Source organism: Phocoena phocoena, chromosome 16 (assembly GCF_963924675.1).
Source record: "Phocoena phocoena chromosome 16, mPhoPho1.1, whole genome shotgun sequence".
NCBI lineage: Eukaryota > Metazoa > Chordata > Mammalia > Artiodactyla > Phocoenidae > Phocoena > Phocoena phocoena.
The window spans coordinates 58,904,680-58,925,518 of NC_089234.1; the positions used below are offsets into that span (position 1 = coordinate 58,904,680).

The window sequence follows — 20,839 nt, forward strand, 5'->3', positions numbered from 1 at the left end:
AAAAAAATCATTATTTAGAGGAAAATAACAATTAGACTGATGGCAGATTTGAATGCAGAAAACACTGGAATAATATTTTCAAAATGCTGGGGAAAAATTACTATTAGCCCAGTTTTGTATATCCAATGAAATTATCTTTCAGAAAAGATGGCAAAATAAAAGATATTTTCAGACAAATGAAACTTAGAGTGTGTACTGCCCAAAGACCCACCTAAAGATATTAGTGTAGGACAGACTTCAGGAAGGAAGGTCTGTTCATCGTTTCTCTTATATCTCAAAAGAAGTGGTAAACATATAGGTAAATGGGGAAAAAAGCAACTGTATAATACAATAGTGTCTAATTTGTGGGGCGAAAAAAAATCAAGAGAGAAACAAAATCTCAGACAACCATATATAAGGGGACAGTGGAATTACAAGTATTTTACCATATTTTTCAAGTAGAAAGTAAAGATGCCAATTAATTTAAGACTTTGAAGTTAAATATGCATGTTAAAAATTTTCCAGAAAACCACTGAAAGACTAGAAATAACAGGTATACCTTCCAAATTAGTAGTTAAGGTCCCCTGACCTTTACATTCAACTCTATTACTCCTATATCAATAGGACATCTGAAAGAGATTCTATCCTTCCTTTCAGGATAGAGATACTAACCTCTTCTAGTATCCAGCATATTATGTAGTCATTAAATATTTGTTAAATTAATTTGGCTGTTCCAGAACAAGATGAATTCTATTTCACAAATGCATTGTACTTTTTAACTCTACCTGGAAGGGCCAATTCCATTTACTTTAGTGACTACCCCTTCAGTTTTTTTTTTAGAAAATAGGACAATGAATGTTTGGGATAAATCCCAAATCCTACGTCCCAATTTTTGCTTCTAACCTGGGGTGGAAGAGGGGAGAGATACAATTTTACTCTCACTATTGCTCCAAACAAAGGAGATATCAATCATAAACTCAGATGTCTGAATTTTTCATGGGAAACTGGCAATCAAAGGCTTAGGCACCTAAACTGTGAATATTTTCCCCACAGTTGATAAAACTGTATATTCACAACATATGGAATTCTACTGAAAGCTTTCACTGGCACTTTGCCTTGTTGAGTAAAAGTTAGAAGTTATACTTAGACATTAAAAAAAAAAAATCAACACTGCTTTTTCATTAGACTAACATTTAAAATATGACTTAAACATCATGGAAAAATATATTAATATATCTAACACTCACTGAAATCTTTAACTATGTGTCAGGCATAGTTCTAAACATTTTTACAAACTCATTAATCTTCACAATAATACACTCCAAGTCAGATACTATGATTAGCTTTGTTTTACAGATGAGGACTATGAGAACCAGAAATTAAATACTTTCTTCAATGTTACATACTTTGCAGGTGTCAGTCAGTGGTAGGATTTAAACCTCAGCAGTTCAGCTCTAGAGCCTTTGCACTTAACCATTACACTATAGGTGATTTATCTTATATCTATATCTAAAGTCTGACTTTGGTATTTGCTGACTCATACCAGATGCACTTTGCCAAAGTTGGCTATTCTGTTCATTTGCAAAGCATCAAAACTAATAGAGAATCCCAAACCCATGTTCTGTATTTCTTTAAACTTACATATCCTGCATAATCCTATGTTGGGCAGGATTATCCCCATCTGCACTCCAGGACTCTATCCCTGGAATTTATTCATTCAGGAAACATGAATTGGATGATCCTACTGCATGCAATACCCTGTGCTAAGCAATGATTTACTGCTGCTTTCCTAATCGCAGTTAAATTTCATCAAGATTCACCCACAGCATGATATACATTTTTCCAAAGAAGCATAAAACATTTTGGGGTACGGAAGCAGCAAACGGTCTTCCCACTTGTCTGTTCAACAATTATTCCTCAAGACTCTACTATGTGCCAAGCACTTTGATGGGTGCTGAAAATCAGGGGCAAACACGGCAGAGCCAATATTTGCCTCTGGGGCTCTAGTGGGGGAAAGATGTTCAAGAAGAGATAATCACACAAATAATTACTTACAACTGTGAAAAGCACAGTAAGGAAAAAAATAATCAAAAAGAGGGCAGCTGAAGCCGATGCTCAGTGGTCTTTTCCTAACTAGGGGGCCCACCACCTGCTTATTCTGCTGCTGGCCCACTCACATTTTCTCCATGGCTCCAAGGAATCAAAACTGTAGTTACAGTACTAGCGTACAACTCTTTAAAGTAAATAATTTAAATTCTGCAACATTTCATGGATGGAGAAGATGCAGATAAGCTAAATCTTTTATAAGATCATAAATTTCATCTGTATTTTAACAACCTGAGGCCACAGACCATGTCTTATATACCCTACTATTATTCAGAACACCAGGCAATGTGCACAGCTAGAGTCATAACTAATTTTGGTGGTTTGGGGGGAAAAGCCACAGAATAAGAAATTTAAGTGTTACTTGAGATTTACTAGCACATTTATATATCCTTATCTACTTTAATTAAATGAATAAAAACATGTTGTCCACCTTACAGATAAAAGATGAGCCAGTTCTCCAGGGATGGGGTGGGGACAGAGAGAAGGCTGGAAATATAAAGAAGCTAGATAAGTTGAAAGCTGGCCCCTCAACTTTCAACTCTAAGAACAAATATACCATTTTTCTTTCTTCACAGAAAGCCTACTTGTGGGAATAAGTTAAGCTTATTTCAAAAAGAAGGAATGACTTTGGCTTGGATTGTGGCCAACTGCAATGAAATTCAGCCACTTTCCCCTTAAAAGTCATCCAACTGGAAATCTTATCAGTGCGAAATTCTCTAAGGGCCAAAGACTCTATTTTCTGCAACTTAACGATATTTGTAAAACATTTTTAGTTCTAAGGTTCACTACCTCTCATCCTCTATACATACACACATCGCACACTCATACCCATCCAATGAGCTGCCTTCTCATAGAAGTGACGGAATTTTTTGGAATCTAAAGTTCCAATATGTAACCAACACAATATAATATTTATGAACCTTTGTTTCTTTTTGTGATTATGCAGGCATCTGCATATAGCAACATTTGAGTGCAGAAGAAGAGTCACCAAGCCATCCAATGGAGGCAAGAGATAGTGAGCTATCTTCATCATGAATGAGCCTAGAATGACCAGCAGGTATAGAGGGTATCAAGGCACAACACACTTATCAAAGGAATACCATGAGCAAGAGACTGGGATAAGCACGGCACCAGGAATATCAAGAAGAATATAACCCAGTCCTTGTCCTCCAGAAACCAACAGTCTTAAAGGGAGACACCCTAGGGGAGTAAGGAAGGAGGGGAGAAAAAAACAAACCCACAATCAACTCAATCATCCAAAGACTGATGACCCAGTATACAAGGACACAAGACCTACAAAGCCTTACCAAGGGACTGGAAGGAAGGCGAGGAATCCCCAACTGCCTATGTCTAATTATACAAGTCCCCTTTTATCCATTACTCTATCATACTCTATCCCTTTGTCTGCACATAATACACATACTTAAATAGATTTAATCAATGTAAAGACCCCATATCTTTAATAAGGATGTTGAGATTAGAAGTTCTTTCAAGATCTAGCCCATTATTTTGAACTTATTTCATTACACACTTACTGAAAGAGCAGTTAGCTAAGTACAGCATGGCTCCCTAAACAGCACATGACAGAGAAAGTCATGGGTTGTTGTAACTGACTGGGTTTCCTCACTTTTCTTTGCAAATTCTTGAGCAGGAAAGTGAATTAAATGGTTTGCAGGGGGGAAGGGTGTTAATGGTGAAAAGGGATAAGAGCTGGTGCATCTATATATAGTTAAGTTTGTATTTATATCTAGGGAAACAAATTGGTTTGGAGTAGAGAGAAAAGACAAAAAGACAAATCAAGTTCAAACAGACTGTAAAAGGCTGAGAAACACTGGAGACGACTGTGACTAAAGATAGATTTTTTAAAATTTCAACGATAAAAATGCAATACTTTTGTAACAAGAGAAATTTTGTTCTTTCTGAAAGACTATACGAAGCTCAGCATGACAAAAATGATTATTAATAGTATACATATTTTTAGTGTTAAATTAAAGATAAAACGTTAATGATGATAAAAATACAAATGAACAAAAATCCCCTACTTATATATTTATTTCAGCTTCCTTCCCTAACAAACCTTTTTGCAGATTGTTAAGAAGAAACAGGTAAGATAGAGTTCCTCTCATAATCATTCCCAATGGAAACTGAACAAATACGAAAATGACAGAAAAAAACAGAGAAGCAGGAGCCTAGATAACTCAAAACTTACGTTATCCAAACTAAACTGTCTATGTGGCCCAATATACCCAAATGCATACTGTTAAGAATTCTACAGGTCCAATGTACAAGGAACAGAACGACCGATGAAAGCCTGCAATGGGAGGTCCTTCCTCCCATATACCAACTTTTGTCTCTGGGTGTTTCAGAGTCTTATTACAGATTTGAACTTTACTCCTTAAATTTCACTCTGAAGTATATATACTACATAGCACTGAAGGCTGTTGGAGCTTAAAAAAGCCAAGGCTGAAATTTGTTTTCTTCTTTTAGTCCTGTCTATATGGGAAGGTTTAAGAGCAGACTGGCCTGAAAGCAACATAAACTAATAGAATGGCCCTTTTTCAGCAACAGTCCAGAGCACAGAGCATTATGCTAGAGAGAAACCTTGCTGGGATACCAGCTAATCTCTGATGTTCACCCTTTAAGGACTGCTACTTCTTTTGATACTGCTCTAAAGCTGGTTTATTATGTAAAAAGTATACCCCAGTGTCATGACCATGACATAAGGTTCAATGAAAAGGTTGGGCCTGGATCAGCCAAAAAACAAAAAAGCAGCAGATCAACTTTCTGATATCGTTTGTCTCCTGCCATATGGTTCAAGGAAATAAAGATCTCTTAATGAGGAATTCATGACTCAGTATGATACTACACTATAACCAGCAGAGTTCCAAATAATATATCAACACCTGGTCTAAATTGTTATGTTTTAAAAAGACAAAAAGAATGCAAAATCCCAATGCTACTTTCAGATAGGAGGCAACATATTCTCACATTATGAATTTAGTAAGTGGCCTGCATAGTTGAAATGACTCTGAAACAGAGAACCACAACTCAAAATAGCCTGAACACTTTTGTTATCTCAAACAATGGGCAGTTAGCCATTCATTCCTCCCTCCTAGTATATATTCTACTTGTTTCAGACAAGGCCCATTATAAATTCAAAGAGACTGTTCAAATTCAACTATACCGGATGTCTGAAAGCTGGGGATGGAAAATTGTCACTGCACAAAAATTCCTATTACAATATTTTGTGCACAAAAAAATGAATGATGGGCTTCCCTGATGGCGCAGTGGTTAAGAATCCACCTGCCAACGCAGGGGACATGGGTTTGAGCCCTGGTCTGGGAAGATCCCACATACTGTGAAGCAACTAAGCCCATGCGCCACAACTACTGAGCCTGCGAGCCACAACTACTGAGCTCACATGCCACAACTACTGAAGCCCGTGCACCTAGAGCCCGTGCTCTGCAACAACAGAAGCCACCGCAGTGAGAAGCCTGCGCACCTCAACGAAGAGTAGCCCCTGCTCACGCAACTAGAGAAAGCCCGCCCGCAGCAAGGAAGACCCGATGCAGCCAAAAATAAATAAATTTATTTTTTAAAAAATGAATGCCATATATATATACACACACACATATATATATAGTTAGTTCATTTAAAAAAAAAAAAGTTATATTGCACCTATGACCAGCCTGACATTGAAAGGAGCAAACACAACAGACATGGCCTATGCCACTGAGAAACGTACAACCCAATGAAGACAAACACTGACCAAGTATGATGACTGTCACAAGAGAAAAAAAATACATGCTATGATGGACTTTAGACTGTGGATAATTAAGATATTCCCATCCTACCCTCTTTCTAGGTGTGCCAGTAAAAGACCAGGAAGTTGTCAGAAAGCTTTTAAAATAATGACCCTCTCAGTTGTGATACATACAAAACGTAAGTATTTTATATATACATATACACATACACACACATATATATAAGTGACCGGTAATTAACTATATAAAATAACTAGACTCCTTTTTTAACCAATATACAAGAAATATTAAAATCCAAATAAGTCCCATCTCCATAAAAACAGTTGCCTTAATGCTACCCTTACTCCGGACTATAGCAGAAGGAGTCAACTTATGATACTGTGGTTGATACCACAAAACTTTTACTCTAACTTTTATTTTGTCCATAAAATAACTTTTATTTTGTCCATTGTTATACCAGTGCTATTTACAAAACAGCTTTAGAAAAGCCCAACTTTCCACTGTGTCAATATATATAAACAAATATTTAAATTGGGGCTCCATTAAAATTATAAACATAGTTGTAGAAACATACAATCTCCAAAACTCTTCCATTCTCTCGATCATGAGTAAATGCTAAGTCCTATTTGTATATCTCTTTTGATCTAGAGACAAGGTGTTTCAAATGAAACTTCACGATTCCCCAAAGAATCCACAAACCTACGATAAATACTATTTAAATACAGAAATCCTAGAAACCTACTTTAAATACTATTTAGTTCTCATAGACTTCAAGCTAAGCAGCCATAAATACTAGAAAAGCCTTTACGTGTTTGGCAGACATACTTGTGTTATCTGTATCTATTCTTTTTTTTTTAACGCTGCAAAATTGAATGTCACTATGAAACAGAACACTACCTTCACATCATTTTTTTAATATAGGCCCTTCACACAGGCCATGCCAAAACCAGCCTTTATACAGATAATCTTGCCAAGCCCAGGACAAATGGAAACTCTTTGACTAACAACATTCTCATTGCTTCTGATTCAAGCTAGAAAACTTCTAGTGATATTTAACAACTTTGTTCTAAGTGGACACAGAATGGTGGAGTGAAAAGAGCAGAGTCTCCAGAGTAAGTGAAACAGAGCTCAAGTCTAAGCTCCCCCACTAATTAGCTGTGCCACTGTGGGCAGGTTACTTAACTTCCCTGATCTACAGTATCTTCATCTGTAAAATTCAGACCATAGCAATACCTACCTTAAAGAACAGCTATGAGATTATACATATGAAAGCATTATAAACGATAAAGAATTATACATTCTTATTATTTACCGTATTAATTTTTTCCTTAATATAGGAATTTATATGTTCATTTTAAAAATTGGAAAATACAGAATATGAAGAAGAAAATCACCCACAGGCCTGTCACCCAAACACTGTTATTTACTTTAACTGAAATAAGTCCAACATCAACCAAAAGAAATTAAAGTAGGAATAATTTCAGATGTTAATATAGATAATTTATAAACGACAAAATTGATTTCTTTTTAAGAGCAGAACAGTCTTTCCCATCTATCAGTTTAAAGACAATGCTGCTATTTGTCCCAGAGCTGGTCCCAACAGGGTATGATATATGGGTGAGGCTCATAAAAGTAAAGGCCAGAAAAACGTCCGAAATAAATATTTCATGAGTCCCAGGAGTAGTTACAACACATGCCCTCAGATGCTGCAATGGAGAAAGCAAAGTGTATGAACCCCCATTAATAAAACTGGCACGACTATATGGTCACAAAGACTGTCAGATTTCTATGGGCCACTTCAATGGGAAAAAAGAAAAATTTATATACCATGCTACAAGACAGTCTAAGACTTCTGAATTTTTCACACTGCTGACTGAATCCCATCCTTGGAACCTGTACCTCTCCTCTATTTTTCCCTTCCCATCCATCTTTCTCCTAGGCCCCCTCCTTGTTTTGTTACTGCATTAGAATCATTCCCTGTGTTTAAAATGGCCTTATTTTATACAATGGAATATTATTCAGCAACAAAAAGGAATGAATTTCTGACACATACTACACCACAGATGAACCTTGAAAACATTATGCTAAGTGAAAAGTCCTACACAAAAGGCCACATTATTTTCTGATTCCATTTATATGAAATGTCCAGAAAGGGCAAATCCACAAAGACAGAAAGCAGAATGGTGGTTGCCTAGGGCTGGGGTGCTGGGGGATAGGAGAGAATCAGTGACTGTAATGGGTATGAATTTTCTTTTTGAGGGAACAAAACTGTCCTAAAATTAGACTGTAGTGATGTTGTGCAATTCTGTAAATATACTAAAAAAAAAAAAAAAAAACACTGAGTTGAGTGTTTAAATGAGTGAATTGTATGGTATGTGAATTATATATCAACAAAGCTGTTTTTAAAAAAATGGCCTTGGGCTTCCCTGGTGGCGCAGTGGTTGAGAGTCCGCCTGCAGATGCAGGGGACACGGGTTCGTGCCCTAGTCCAGGAAGATCCCACATGCCGCGGAGCGGCTGGGCCCGTGAGCCATGGCCGCTGAGCCTGCGCATTGCTCCGCAACGGGAGAGGCTACAGCAGTGAGAGGCCCGCGTACTGCAAAAAAAATTAAAATAAATAAAAATTTTAAAATGGTCTTATTCAGTTGAAAAAAGGACTGTAAATAATCCCATCCTACCCTCTCCCTAAGGGTGGAGTAAAAGTGATGACTCAATTGTGATGATATATATATATATAAAGTGACCAGGCTACTTTTGTTTAACAAATACACAAGAAAAATTACAAATCTAAATGAGTCTTGCTTAATGATTTCCTAAGTCAAAACTTGGTCCTCAGATTCTCAATAATTCTATGCCTTTGTTTAGGTATTCTTTCCACTTGTAATGCCTTTCTTACCATGTCATTAAAAGTTCCAATCCCACCTTCTTTAAGGCCAACTCAGAGGTTATCTCCTCCATGAAGCCTTCCCCATGCTCTCAAGAAGAGTAACCTTACCTTCCTCTGAACTTCCATGATACTTCACTTCCTCCGGGCCACTTAGGACCTTCAATCCAGTATTATACTTATTCCGCCCAATATCATACTTATTGCTTTGATGTTAGAAGGGATGTGTCTCAATAAATACCTACCTCATAAGTGGATGACTACAGCTTAACAATTCAGAATTTCATCATCACCTGGTAAATTTTAATTTTGGAAATATCCAAAAGTCACTTTAGACTCAAGAATGGTATATAAAGTAGTAGGGTTAAAAAATGCCCACTTCAGACAAAATTTTCTTGACCAAAATAAAACAAACTAATTTGACATATGTATGTAAATAATCTGTAAGAAATTCCCAAAGAGAAGCACTGGAATAAGGATATAGCCTCCCAAGGTAACTGAAAAAAACCTGAATTGTATAAATTCCAGAATATTTGTTCAAAAATCAGATTCGTTAATTTATAGTAGCACCGTGTGTTTTTTTCCTGAGAGTTCTATTATCAAGCTCTACTAATTCTTCTTCTACTATATTTCTAATATGGTTCTAATTCCTGCTCCATTTTCCCTGCCACACCCAAAGTCCAGGTCCTCATTTTCCTCATGACCAACCAATTTTAAAAGTCTCCTAATTTATCTTCCTTCCCATAGTTCCTTCTTTCCTTCAACAATATCAAGCCATCCCATGGGCCAATGTTGAGGGTAGGAACTGAGAAGCACATACGAGGCCTGTTCTCCAGACACAATCTAGTTGGGAACTTGATACATGTACACGATTCATGACAATATTCAGCAGCATATACACAGGGCCACAACTGACACCCAGGATTCCAAGCAATGGGTAGGTCCTCGGGCCTCCCCAGAACACAATCTATACAGTCTCCCTCACACACTGTCCTCATCCTATCCCTTCCATTCTCTTTGTTCGTCTTATTGGACTTCTGTTAAAGTGGCCATATGGCATGCACCAATTTCATCTCCAGTTTCTCTCCAACTTGCCTCCTGAGCTAAGCAAGACAATCTACTTGCTGTAATCTCTAAGTCACTTATTCACAAGTACCTTTGTTCATGATTAACTGCTTATCAACACAACCCTCCCCACTTTCTCTCTGCTAACTCCTATGTACCACCAATCTCAAGTCCCTTCTTTTGTAATGTATTGGGAAGTTTGCAATTACATGTAATTTTGTTTTCAGCTTATCAATGGCCTCATTTTTTTGGTATTTGTCTCATAGTATCTATTAGTGTTTCCTAACTAAGAGACTGTATCAAAGTCACCTATGGAGCTTCTCAAAAACACAAAGGCCTTGACCTGACCCCCTAAAGAGGTCCTCAGTAAGTCTGGGGTGGGAGCTGGACATCTTTATTTCTAAAAAGCCCCACTGGTGATTCTGATACACATCTCAACCTAAGAACCACTGATTTATTAAAATGCTCCCTATATAGCAGACATTCAGTTCTTATTAATTCATGCATTGAAGCTCATAAATAACTTTTTTCTAAATAGCCTAACCAGATATCAGCCCCTAGACTATACACTAGCTCTGCTCCAAGTGCAACATGTGGTTTTAAGATTTCATTTCCTGAAGTACTCCTTGGAGGGACACTATTACCTTGTCTCTTTACATTGTTTCCTACTTGTTAAGAAATGGAGGCCTGGAATGCAGCCATGTTAGACAACACTACATAAGAATGTACTCCGGAGTCTTAGATTAAAATTAGTTATAAAAAGAACAAGAACAGTGTAGAAGTAGACATTTTGAATGAATTCAGTATTCTTCCTGAATACAGTCTAACTAAATCTACACAGAAGGCAGATGGGGAATTTGGTCAGTAGCATTCTCCTAGTACCAGTCTCCTGAACTGTCTCCTGAACTGGGCCCCTGAAGACTGAGGAAGACTTTGAGCAGCTTAAGTGTGCTAAAGTGCTCTAAACAGATACAGAACCCAAGCCCCACCCAGACCCACAGTTGCCTACCAGCCTCCTAACTACCCTGGCACACACTAGTTACACAGCTCAGTGGGGAAGCCGTATAAAATTTTTCCAAATTTGTTCCCCACAGGCAGCAGCAGTCTGAGTCACCCACCCAGGGTGGGACAGAAAAGTGTGATATTAGCCAGCAGAGTGTTAGGAGACTGGTCACAGCACCTCTTTTCCCCTTTCAGAAGTGGACTCCGCCTCCTCCAGGAATCACCTCAGTTATTAGTCACAGCTGTGGGCTACAGTGGTCTGCAGAGCCACTTCGCCATCTAGGAAAGTTGTGGCTCGGGGAGGAGACGCCCCGTTCTTTTCTCCGGCAGGGGCCGCAGATCACAGATTCCACAGGCCTCTCCATCTTGCTTCCTGCCAGGAGGAGGGGACGATGAAGAGGGCCCCCGAGTCTGGAAAGGCCCCAGTGGGAGGAAGCCGTTTGACAGCAGGTAAAGCCAGGTGGAAATCTCCACGGGAGTTGGAGGGGGAGGAGGGGGAGGAGGGGGATGAAAGGCAACAGGGTTAAGCGAAAGGGGAAAAGGGATTCGTAGTCATGAATTACTGCATAAAGATATCACCCGGTGTTTGTGAGTGCCAGAGGTGTGAGCAGAGGTAGAATGCCCGGGAAAGGAGGAGACAGGGACAAGTGGCCACTAAAACAAGTGGACAGAAGGGCCGGACGCGGGGAGCTCTGGGGAGGGCTCAGAGGTGGGTGAGGCGGGTCTCAAGGTAAGGGGCAGAAGTATTAGAAAGGAGAACGTGGCTCAAATAAGAATCCCTGGAAGGCAAGTCAGGGAATCATCAGAGGAGCCCGCCAGCCCAGAGGCCAGGCTGAGGAGGCCTAAAAAGGAGCTGAAAGCAAGGCTGTCAACGGGAGGGGCGACAGCCTGCTGAGGGAAAGGGTATCAGACATCCTAACGCCTGTCATTTATTGAGCGCTTACTATGGGTCATAAGCTGCGCTAGCCACTTTATAAATACCACCTGGCTGAATCTTCACAACAAACCCGCAAGGCAGGCATTATTATGATTGCCCCCATTTTATAGGTGAGGAAACTGAAACCCAGAGAGGCTCGGGGGCTTGCTCAAGGTCACAACGCGGGGGCGTCAGGATTCAAACCCGAGGCGGTCTGGCTCCCGAGCCCACCGGCAAAGCCACAGGCAGCGCAGGGGAGCCGCAAGGCAAGCCGGAACCCCAGGGACGTCTCCCGCCCCCGTTCCCCATCCCAGGCCCAGCGCGCTCACCCGAACGAGGTTACTGACGGCCGCCTGCACGGCGGCCACAGGCGCGGTGAGGTCAGGGATGGCTTTGCCGTCCACCTCGCCTTCCTCGTGCATGATCACCAGGTGCGAGATCTGCTGCGCCACCGGCTCCAGAATGCTCTCAATCGTGCGCGTATGAAACACCGGCATCGCGGCGGCGAGCGGGGCGGCGAACCGCGGGCTACAGAGATCTGAGAACGGCGGGGCCGAGAATCCGCGGAGAGACGAACTCTGAGCAGCGACTACGAAGTCCGGGCTTCCCTCGGCGTAACCAGTCTCGCGAGCGCCCCGCCCCCTCTCGTCGCCGCACCCAATGGCAACGCCGCTCAGACCCGGGCCTCCACTCCTATTGGTCCCTCTTTGAGATGCTCCGCCCACGCAACCGCGCCGCCAAGGCCCAGCCCCGCCCCCATTCCCAAGGGAGGGGCCTGGGATTGGGGCTGAGCCGCGGGGTTTGCGACCGGATTCCCGAGCCCTAACGCCGGGCGCTCCTTATAAGGGCATGGTGGGAGCGGAGCGTGCGGCTGGAGTCGGGGCCCCGCCCCCCGGGGCCGCCTCCAGTGTTGGCTCTGCAGAGCTCCGCCCCTCTGCAGAATCACCTCAGCGGGGTGGGGTCTCCTCACCTCAGACGGCGCTGGAGTCTGAAGAGACCAGGGAGCTGTAAGTCTTCACCCTGCTCCCCAACTTTTCCCTTCACACGACGCCCTCAAAATACACTTTCCACTTCCTCTCAATACATTCAAACACAGAAGTGCACAGAGAAATCATAAGCGTCCCATTCATTCACACACACGCTCCACCCACTCCCAAGCACAGTTTAAAGTTTGGTGTTCAGGCTTCTAGACCTTTATCTACTCATTATCTTGTACATATATATTTTCTAAGTAAATGGGATTAAGCATTCTCCTGGAACTTGATATTTTTTCCCCTTAATTAAAATCCCCTGGTTGTCTCACTCCTGGTAAATATAGGTCCAGGTCTACCTCATTCTTTTTAATGGCTGCATGGTACGCCATTGCCTGAAATCGAACAGTTTCCTAGTTATGGACATTTAGGTTGGTTTCTGATTTTTGCTTTTTTTTTTTTGCGGTACGCGGGCCTCTCACTGCTGTGGCCTCTCCCGTTGCGGAGCAGAGGCTCTGGACGCGCAGGCTCAGCGGCCATGGCTCACGGGCCCAGCCGCTCCACGGCATGTGGGATCTTCCCGGACCAGGGCACGAACCCGTGTCCCCTGCATCGGCAGGCGGGCTCTCAACCACTGCGCCACCAGGGAAGCCCCTATTCAACAATTCTGCATGAACATCATTGTACTTGCTTCTGTATTGTACACATGTGTATTTATCGAGGACCTAGAAATGAAGTGAAAATGCAAAACTATGTACATTTTACATTTTGATAGATTAGACCAAATTGCCTATTCCTCTCACAGCATGCTTTGTAGATGACATCTTCTAAATGTCTTCCTCACCTCAAAATCTCTTTTGCCTAAGCTTCCCCATTCCAAGAGGAAACAGTTTCGCTGATACCTCCAAGCTGAAGATGCTCAAGTCAAACGCAAATATTTCTCAAGCACCCATGTTTTGCAAGAGACTAAGCTAGTGTGTGTTGCCCTGTGCAATTCTTGAAATTATTTTTGCCTAGTGGTATATATCCCGTTTCTGCTGTGTGTGTTACCAAGTCCTGTACTTTTCCTTCTCATAAATACCTCCACTTTTTTGTTACTGCTTTCATGTCCTTAGAGGCAATGGATTTCTTTCTCTGTTTTAAGCTAACGTTTATTTGGTACTTTCTAAATTCTAAGAAACTTTAAATTTGGTACTTTGTAATTTCTAAGATCACACATAGGACGAGCTACTCAATTTATGGGACCCAGTGCAAAGTAAAAATGTGGATCAAAAAGCAGAAAAAAAGTGCTGTTAAAGATACTAAAATGTAAAGCTTACTCCTTTTTTGGGTTCTCTCTCTCAACCTGTCAGAGTATTTTTTATTTGCTATCTAATGTCACACTCCTGGGCAGGGAGATACCTTTGGGATAAATACAGATCCCCCCATAGGAAATTGGGGGCCCATGCAACCCACTGGCTGCCTGAAGCCCCCTCCTGCTAGCCGCTGGACTGGCATACTATTCCCAGCAAGGGACAGGAGGCCAAACCAGGCATCTCTCCTTACCACAGGCCTGCCTCCCCAACCCACAGCAAATGGGTGACCTCCAAAGGTATTACAACCTCCACACTGAGACTCTCTCAATAACTGGACAAAGGAAGGCAAGAGACTCACCTCCACCAAGTCAAGCGCAAAAAAATGCAGTGGTATTGATACCTTGGGTTGAGAATGACCACCTCCTTGCCTAACCCCTAGATACTATCGGTGGCACACACAGAGCCCTGCCCAAGGTAGAGTAGAGGGTAAAAGTGGTCACTGGACAAGGGCAGGGGAGGCTGGGTGAGGTCAGGGGGCCAGAGGTTGGGAGAGCAAGCAAACTGAATACCCATCCAAGAGAGGTGGTAGAAGGGAGGACCATGTAGAAGCTGAGGTTCCAAGCCCCCAGTGCCTGTTCCAATTGTCCCATTGGACTTCTCTTCTAAAATACAAATTCAAAGATAAAATTATTAAGAATACAGACAATGATTGCAGAGCATTTGATCCCAAATGTGAAGTTCTGAGTGCAGGGCCCTGTGTAACTACATTGATTGTACACCCATGAACCTGACCCTAGTTACATAGCTGGTAACATAGGTCTGACCATGACTGCCTTAATTACTAAACAACTCCCTAGGAACTTCCATTCCTTATGGAGTTTCTTATCAAATCTATTAAAATTTTTCTCTAGTCCTACCATAGCTACCAAAGCTTTTTTCTCTGTTCACTATTTCACATTAGTAATAATAATATTGGGGTGATGGAACTGTATACGATTTGTTTTCTATAATCCTCACACTGCCTCCACTTTGCTGATTGTATACTTATGTGCAATTTAACACGTTCTTCTGTCCTGTGAATTTCCTGCAAGTTGGCAGCGAGATTCAGAGGCTGGATCATGTAGTTGTCAATTGTAACATATCATCCCTGCCTACAATCTTGTAATCCAGGCTCCTCCTGACTGGCCATGTTAACCTCCCTAAAATATCATATTGCATATCCAGTCCATGTGTTCCCCTCCATCCATATCCATATCCACTTCTGTCCCCTTCCTCCCCCACAATTCACATGCACCCTCTAAAATCTTCCACGGCACCTGTTAACACATTTTAACGTCAATACCTCCACAGACTGGGCTCAGACCAACATTACTGCCTTCTGCTTTCCCATCCAGACCCACAGTCAGGTGGGTTACACAATGCAAAGAGCACAAACTCGGCAGTCATCCAGAGCTCAAGCCATAATCCCAGCTTCACAACTTGATTGGGATAGAACTCTGGTGAGTGGCTTTTCTTCTCTCTGCCTGAATTTCTTTCTTTGTAAAAGTGAAATGATACCACCCTCATAGAGCTGATATATGGATTGGTGAATGAATTTGTGTAAACACCAAGGAGACCTCAGTAAAAGGAAGCTATTATTATTATTGGAGCAGTCACAAACAGACATATTCTAATATCCAAAAATCTGTGGTGGAGTTTCACTTTTGAGTTTTGCCTGCATTTCTTTCCCACCTAGAAAGTTCTCTCTATTTGTCTATGTCTTATCTACTCTGGTAGGTAAAATTCTAAGATGTCCCCCTAGATTTACGGCCCCTGGTATAATCCCCAGGACTACGACTATAATAGATTTTACTCCCATGATTAGATGACGTTATATAGTACAGTTGAATTTAAGATAGGGAGGTTATCGAGGCAGGCCTCGCCTAATCTCATTAGCCCCCTTAAAGCAGAGAATTTTCTCCAGCTGGTCACAGAAGAGAAAATTAAAAATTAGAAGCACAAGAAGGATTTGACAAGCTATTGCTGGATTAAAGATGCAAGAGGCCACATATCAAGGAATGCAGGCAGCTTCTAGGAGCTAAGCCTAGCCCTGGCTGACAGCAGGAAAACATGGACCTCATTCCCACAGCCGCGAGGAACTGAATTCTGCCAACAAGAAGAATGATCTTGGTAACAGATTTGCCCCAAAGCTTCCAGATGAGAACTCAGTCCAGTTGGCACCTTGATTACAGCCTTGTGATACTGAGCAGAGAATCCAGCCACACCACACAAGACTTTGGACATATACAATTTTGAGATAATAAATGGGAGTTGTGGGCTTCCCTGGTGGCACAGTGGTTAAGAATCCGCCTTGGGCTTCCCTGGTGGCGCAGTGGTTGAGAGTCCGCCTGCCGATGCAGGGGACACGGGTTCGTGCCCCGGTCTGGGAAGATCCCACATGCCGCGGAGCGGCTGGGCCCGTGAGCCATGGCCGCTGAGCCTGCGCGTCCGGAGCCTGTCCTCCGCAACGGGAGAGGCCACAACAGTGAGAGGCCCGCGTAACGCATAAAAAAAAAAAAAAAAAAAAAAAGAATCCGCCTGCCAATTCAGGGGACATGGGTTCGAGCCCTGGTCCGGGAAGATCCCACATGCCACGGAGCAACTAAGCCCGTGTGCCACAACTACTGAGTCTGCGCTCTAGAGCCCGCAAGCCACAACTACTGAAGCCTGCGCGACTAGAGCCCGTGCTCTGCAACAAAAGAAGCCACCGCAATGAGAAGCCTGAGCACCACGACAAAGAGTAGCCCCCACCCACCACAGCTAGAGAAAGCCTGCGCGCAGCAACGAAGACCCAACGCAGCCAAAAATAAATAAATAAATTGATATAAAAAATAAAAACATAAATGGGCGTTGTGAGGTAATTTGTTACATAGCAATAGAATAACTAATGCACCTATCTTCAAAGCCCACTTCTAGTTCTTTCTCTATGACTTCCCACTGCAAAGCCCTGGCATGAGCTCTTTATACAATCCTTTCTGCTTCGTAGCACTTATCACAGTCTGCCGTTTATTAGATGACCATTTTATATTTCTCTCACATCTCTCTATGACAGAGACTGCTAGATGTCCCCAATACCTGTTCTGCTCTTCCTCTATAATAACAGAACCCCAGATTTATAGCTGGGCACTTAGCCACACGGTTTCAAATTGATACTTGGCAAGTTACAAAGCTTCTGTTTTCTCATCTCTAAAATGGGGATAATAATGTTTTCAATCTTATTGAATACAAAGGATTAGCACATAATAAGCACTCAAAAAATGTTACCAGAGGGCTTCCCTGGTGGCGCAGTGGTTGGGAGTCCGCCTGCCGATGCAGGGGACGCCGGTTCGTGCCCCGGTCCGGGAGGATCCCACGTGCCGCTGAGCGGCTGGGCCCGTGAGCCGTGGCCGCTGAGCCTGTGCGTCCGGAGCCTGTGCTCCGCAACAGGAGAGGCCACAGCAGTGAGAGGCCCGCGTACCGCAAAAAGAAAATAAAAAAAATTAAAAAAATAAAAAAAACAAAAAATGTTACCAGAGAGAGAGAGGTCAATTCATAACCTGCACTAGACTAAGAACCATCATGAAAGTAAGTCAAAAATAATGTGGTGAAGATCATGTGATCAAGTTCCAAGCGAGAGGAGCTCACCATGGGCCTGAGGGTAAGAAAGAATTTATGGGATGGTGGAATTAAATCTGGCCTCAAAGGAAGAATAATGTTTGGTTAGGCAGGCAAGACGGCTGGCCGACATTCCAGAATGAGCAAGACCTGGAGGGAAGCATGTGCGGGAGAGTGATTAAATTAGTCAGACGGAAGTGAATGTTCATACAACTCAAAGATGAAGATGAGGGCTTCCCTGGTGGCGCAGTGGTTGAGAGTCCGCCTGCAGATGCAGGGGACATGGGTTCGTGCCCCAGTCCGGGAAGATCCCACATGCCGCGGAGCGGCTGGGCCCGTGGTCCATGGCCACTGAGCCTGCGCGTCCAGAGCCTGTGCTCTGCAACGGGAGAGGCCACAGCGGTGAGAGGCCCGCGTACCGCAAAAAAAAAAAAAAAAAAAAAAGATGAAAAGGTAAATTTCCACAAGATTATAACCTCCAGAGGTTAGGGACTGTGTGACATTTGCTCGTGGTCGTGGCTAGCTCAACATTACTTTTTGCCGTGTTAATTAGTCTGAAGGCCACTAATGATAGGGAACATTGTAAGATATGTAAAAATTTAGCATTTTCCAATTAGAGGAAACTGGGGAAGAGCTTTCGATGCTGGTGGTTATTTTACACAGTGCCAATGACATGGGAAACTTTAGATTCTTTTAAGTCCATAGCAATTCTCTGAGGTAGGTAGAAAACAAGAAGTACAGTTCTCTTTTATTACACAGCCTGGGAAATTGAGACATAGTAGCAACTGTCAGTGTGAGTACAATTTGTGGAAATTTTAGTCAAGAATAGAGATTCTTCTATATTTAGTTGGGACGCTCAGTTTCGCTCCGTGTTTGTGTTCTCCTCCTGGTGAGGTTTTGGACTGCTGTATGTCGGTCATGTGTCTAAGGATTTACTTACACCTACTCAGTACACTTCAGTGCACTTTATGCCCACGTGGGTCAATCTACAACTTATACACATACACACTGCATCCCCTTATCTCACCACAGATGTACCTTCTCTCTCTAGAACACGTCACCAGCCCTTTCCCCACGCTGTCCCCACATAAGAACCACACAGTGGCTCAATCAGTAGTTCTTCCTTTCCTTCCCCAAATGCTGCATGCACACCCCACCCCACCCTCCACCCCCACCCAAAACCACAACCACTTCCGCCTTCACTTTGAAAACAATGTGGTTCTTTTTCTTTTTTTTACCCCTAGCTTTAATAAGGTATAATTCGCAAATAAAGACTATTTATTTGTATAAAATATATGGTATCATATATGTATATATACATTTATAGTGTACAATGTGGTGTTTTGATATACAGACACATTGTGAAATGATCACTATAATCAAGCTAATTAACACATCCATCATTGCGTATAGTTACCATTTTTCATGTATGTTGAAAATACTTAAGATCTACTCAGAAAATTTCAAGTATACAATACATTAACAATACATTAACAGTATACAGTATTATTAACTATAGTCACCAGGCTGTATATTAGGTCTCCAAAACTTACTCATTTATAACTGAAAGTTTGTACACTTTGATCAACATCTCCCCATTTCTCCCACTCCGTCCACCCCATCCCATAGTAACCACCCTTCTACTCTTTGTTTCTACGAGTTTGACTTTTTTAGATATTACACGTAAGTGAGAGCATGCAGTATTTATCTTTCCGTGTCTGGCTTATTTCACTTAGCATACTGTCTTCCAGTTTCATCCATGTTGTTGCAAATGGCAGAATTTCCTTCTTTTTTAATGCTGAATAATGTTCCACTGTATACATATACCACATTTTCTTTATCATTGCGTGGACACATAGGTTCTTTCCATGTCTTGGCTATTGTGAATAATGCTGCAATGAACATGGGAGTGCAGATATCTTTTCAAGAGTTCGATTTTGTTTCCTTTGGATATATACCCAGAAGTAGAATTGTATTTTCTAAAGAAGACATCCAAAAAGGTGCTCAGTATCAATAATCAACAGGGAACTGCAAATCAAAACCACACGGATATCACCTATCACCTCATATCTGTTAGAACGGCTCCTATCAAAAAGTCAGAAAATAACAAGTGTTGGTGAGGATGTGGAGAAAAGTGAATCCTTATACACTTTGGGGAATGTAAATTGGTACAGCCATTATTGAAATCAGTATGGAGCATCCTCAAAAATTAAAAATAGAACTACCGTATGATCCTGCTCTTTCTTGACCAAGCTTTTAAAAATGCAATGTGAATTTAAATCATTTTCAACTTTATACCTTTTTCCAGTTTTCTCACTTTTTTATTGCACTTCAACCTTATTCATTGTGTGAGAAAGCTACAAATAATGGTATTAAATATTATGGAGAATTTCAGCTTCCAAAGATAACTACTAATAACATTTTAATATATTCCCTTTTAGCCTTTCTTTCTATTCATATATATTTTTATGTGTATGTTCAATTTTTTCTCATACAATTTTTTTCTGAGATAATTTACATACTATAAAATTCACCCTTTTAAAATATAGTGTTCAATTTTTATTCCTACTATTTTCACCTTAACATTATTATATCAAGAACATATGCCCATGACATTGAATATTCTTCAAACCTTGATTTTTATAGTCAGTTTATAGACATATTACATTTAAAGTGTGCAAGAACCATAATTTATTTAAACAACTTTCTAGTTTTGGACATTTAGGTTGTCTCCAACTTTTTATTATTGTAAATAGTGCTTTGAAAAATAGCCTTGAGTTTTTATTTTTATATGCATTGAATTGTTGCTTTAACACCTTTACTACTCATGAGTCAAACAAACACCATTGGTTACCTACTCAGTAGGCATTCTCTCCTTCATCCTTAGCTTGTAGAATCTAATACTTTGGAGAAGTATAGTAGTTATCTATTGCTGCATGTAAATTACTCCAAAACAATAATCTTTTATTCTCTCATGTTTTCTGTGGTTCAGGAATTTTCAAGTAACCTGGCTGGAAAGTTCTAGCTCAGAGTCTCTCATGAGGCTGCAGTGAGATAGTAGCTACAGCTGGGGTCATCTGAAAAGCTTCTTCAATCATATGTCTGATACCTGGACTAGGAAGACTCGAAGATCATGGGGGCTTAAGTGATGGAGCCCTTCAAGTATCTCTTTCTATTTCTATGTGGTCCCTCCCATGGGCTCTCAAGCATGATGACTTCAGGGT

At 41.5% G+C, this 20,839-nt stretch overlaps 1 protein-coding gene across 2 annotated transcripts in view; it reads right to left on the reverse strand.

Moving 5' to 3' along the window:
- The window catches only part of VCL (vinculin), a 97,119-nt gene extending 84,853 nt beyond the window's left edge, over positions 1–12,266 (reverse strand). The window contains exon 1 of one of the 2 annotated variants that reach the window (XM_065894482.1): positions 12,046–12,266. In XM_065894482.1, the coding sequence (XP_065750554.1) occupies positions 12,046–12,213 (168 nt within the window). In that variant the 5' untranslated portion in view covers positions 12,214–12,266. The remainder of the gene's footprint in view (positions 1–12,045) is intronic. The other variant, XM_065894483.1, reaches the window with a different exon arrangement.
- Positions 12,267–20,839: the final 8,573 nt, after the last annotated feature.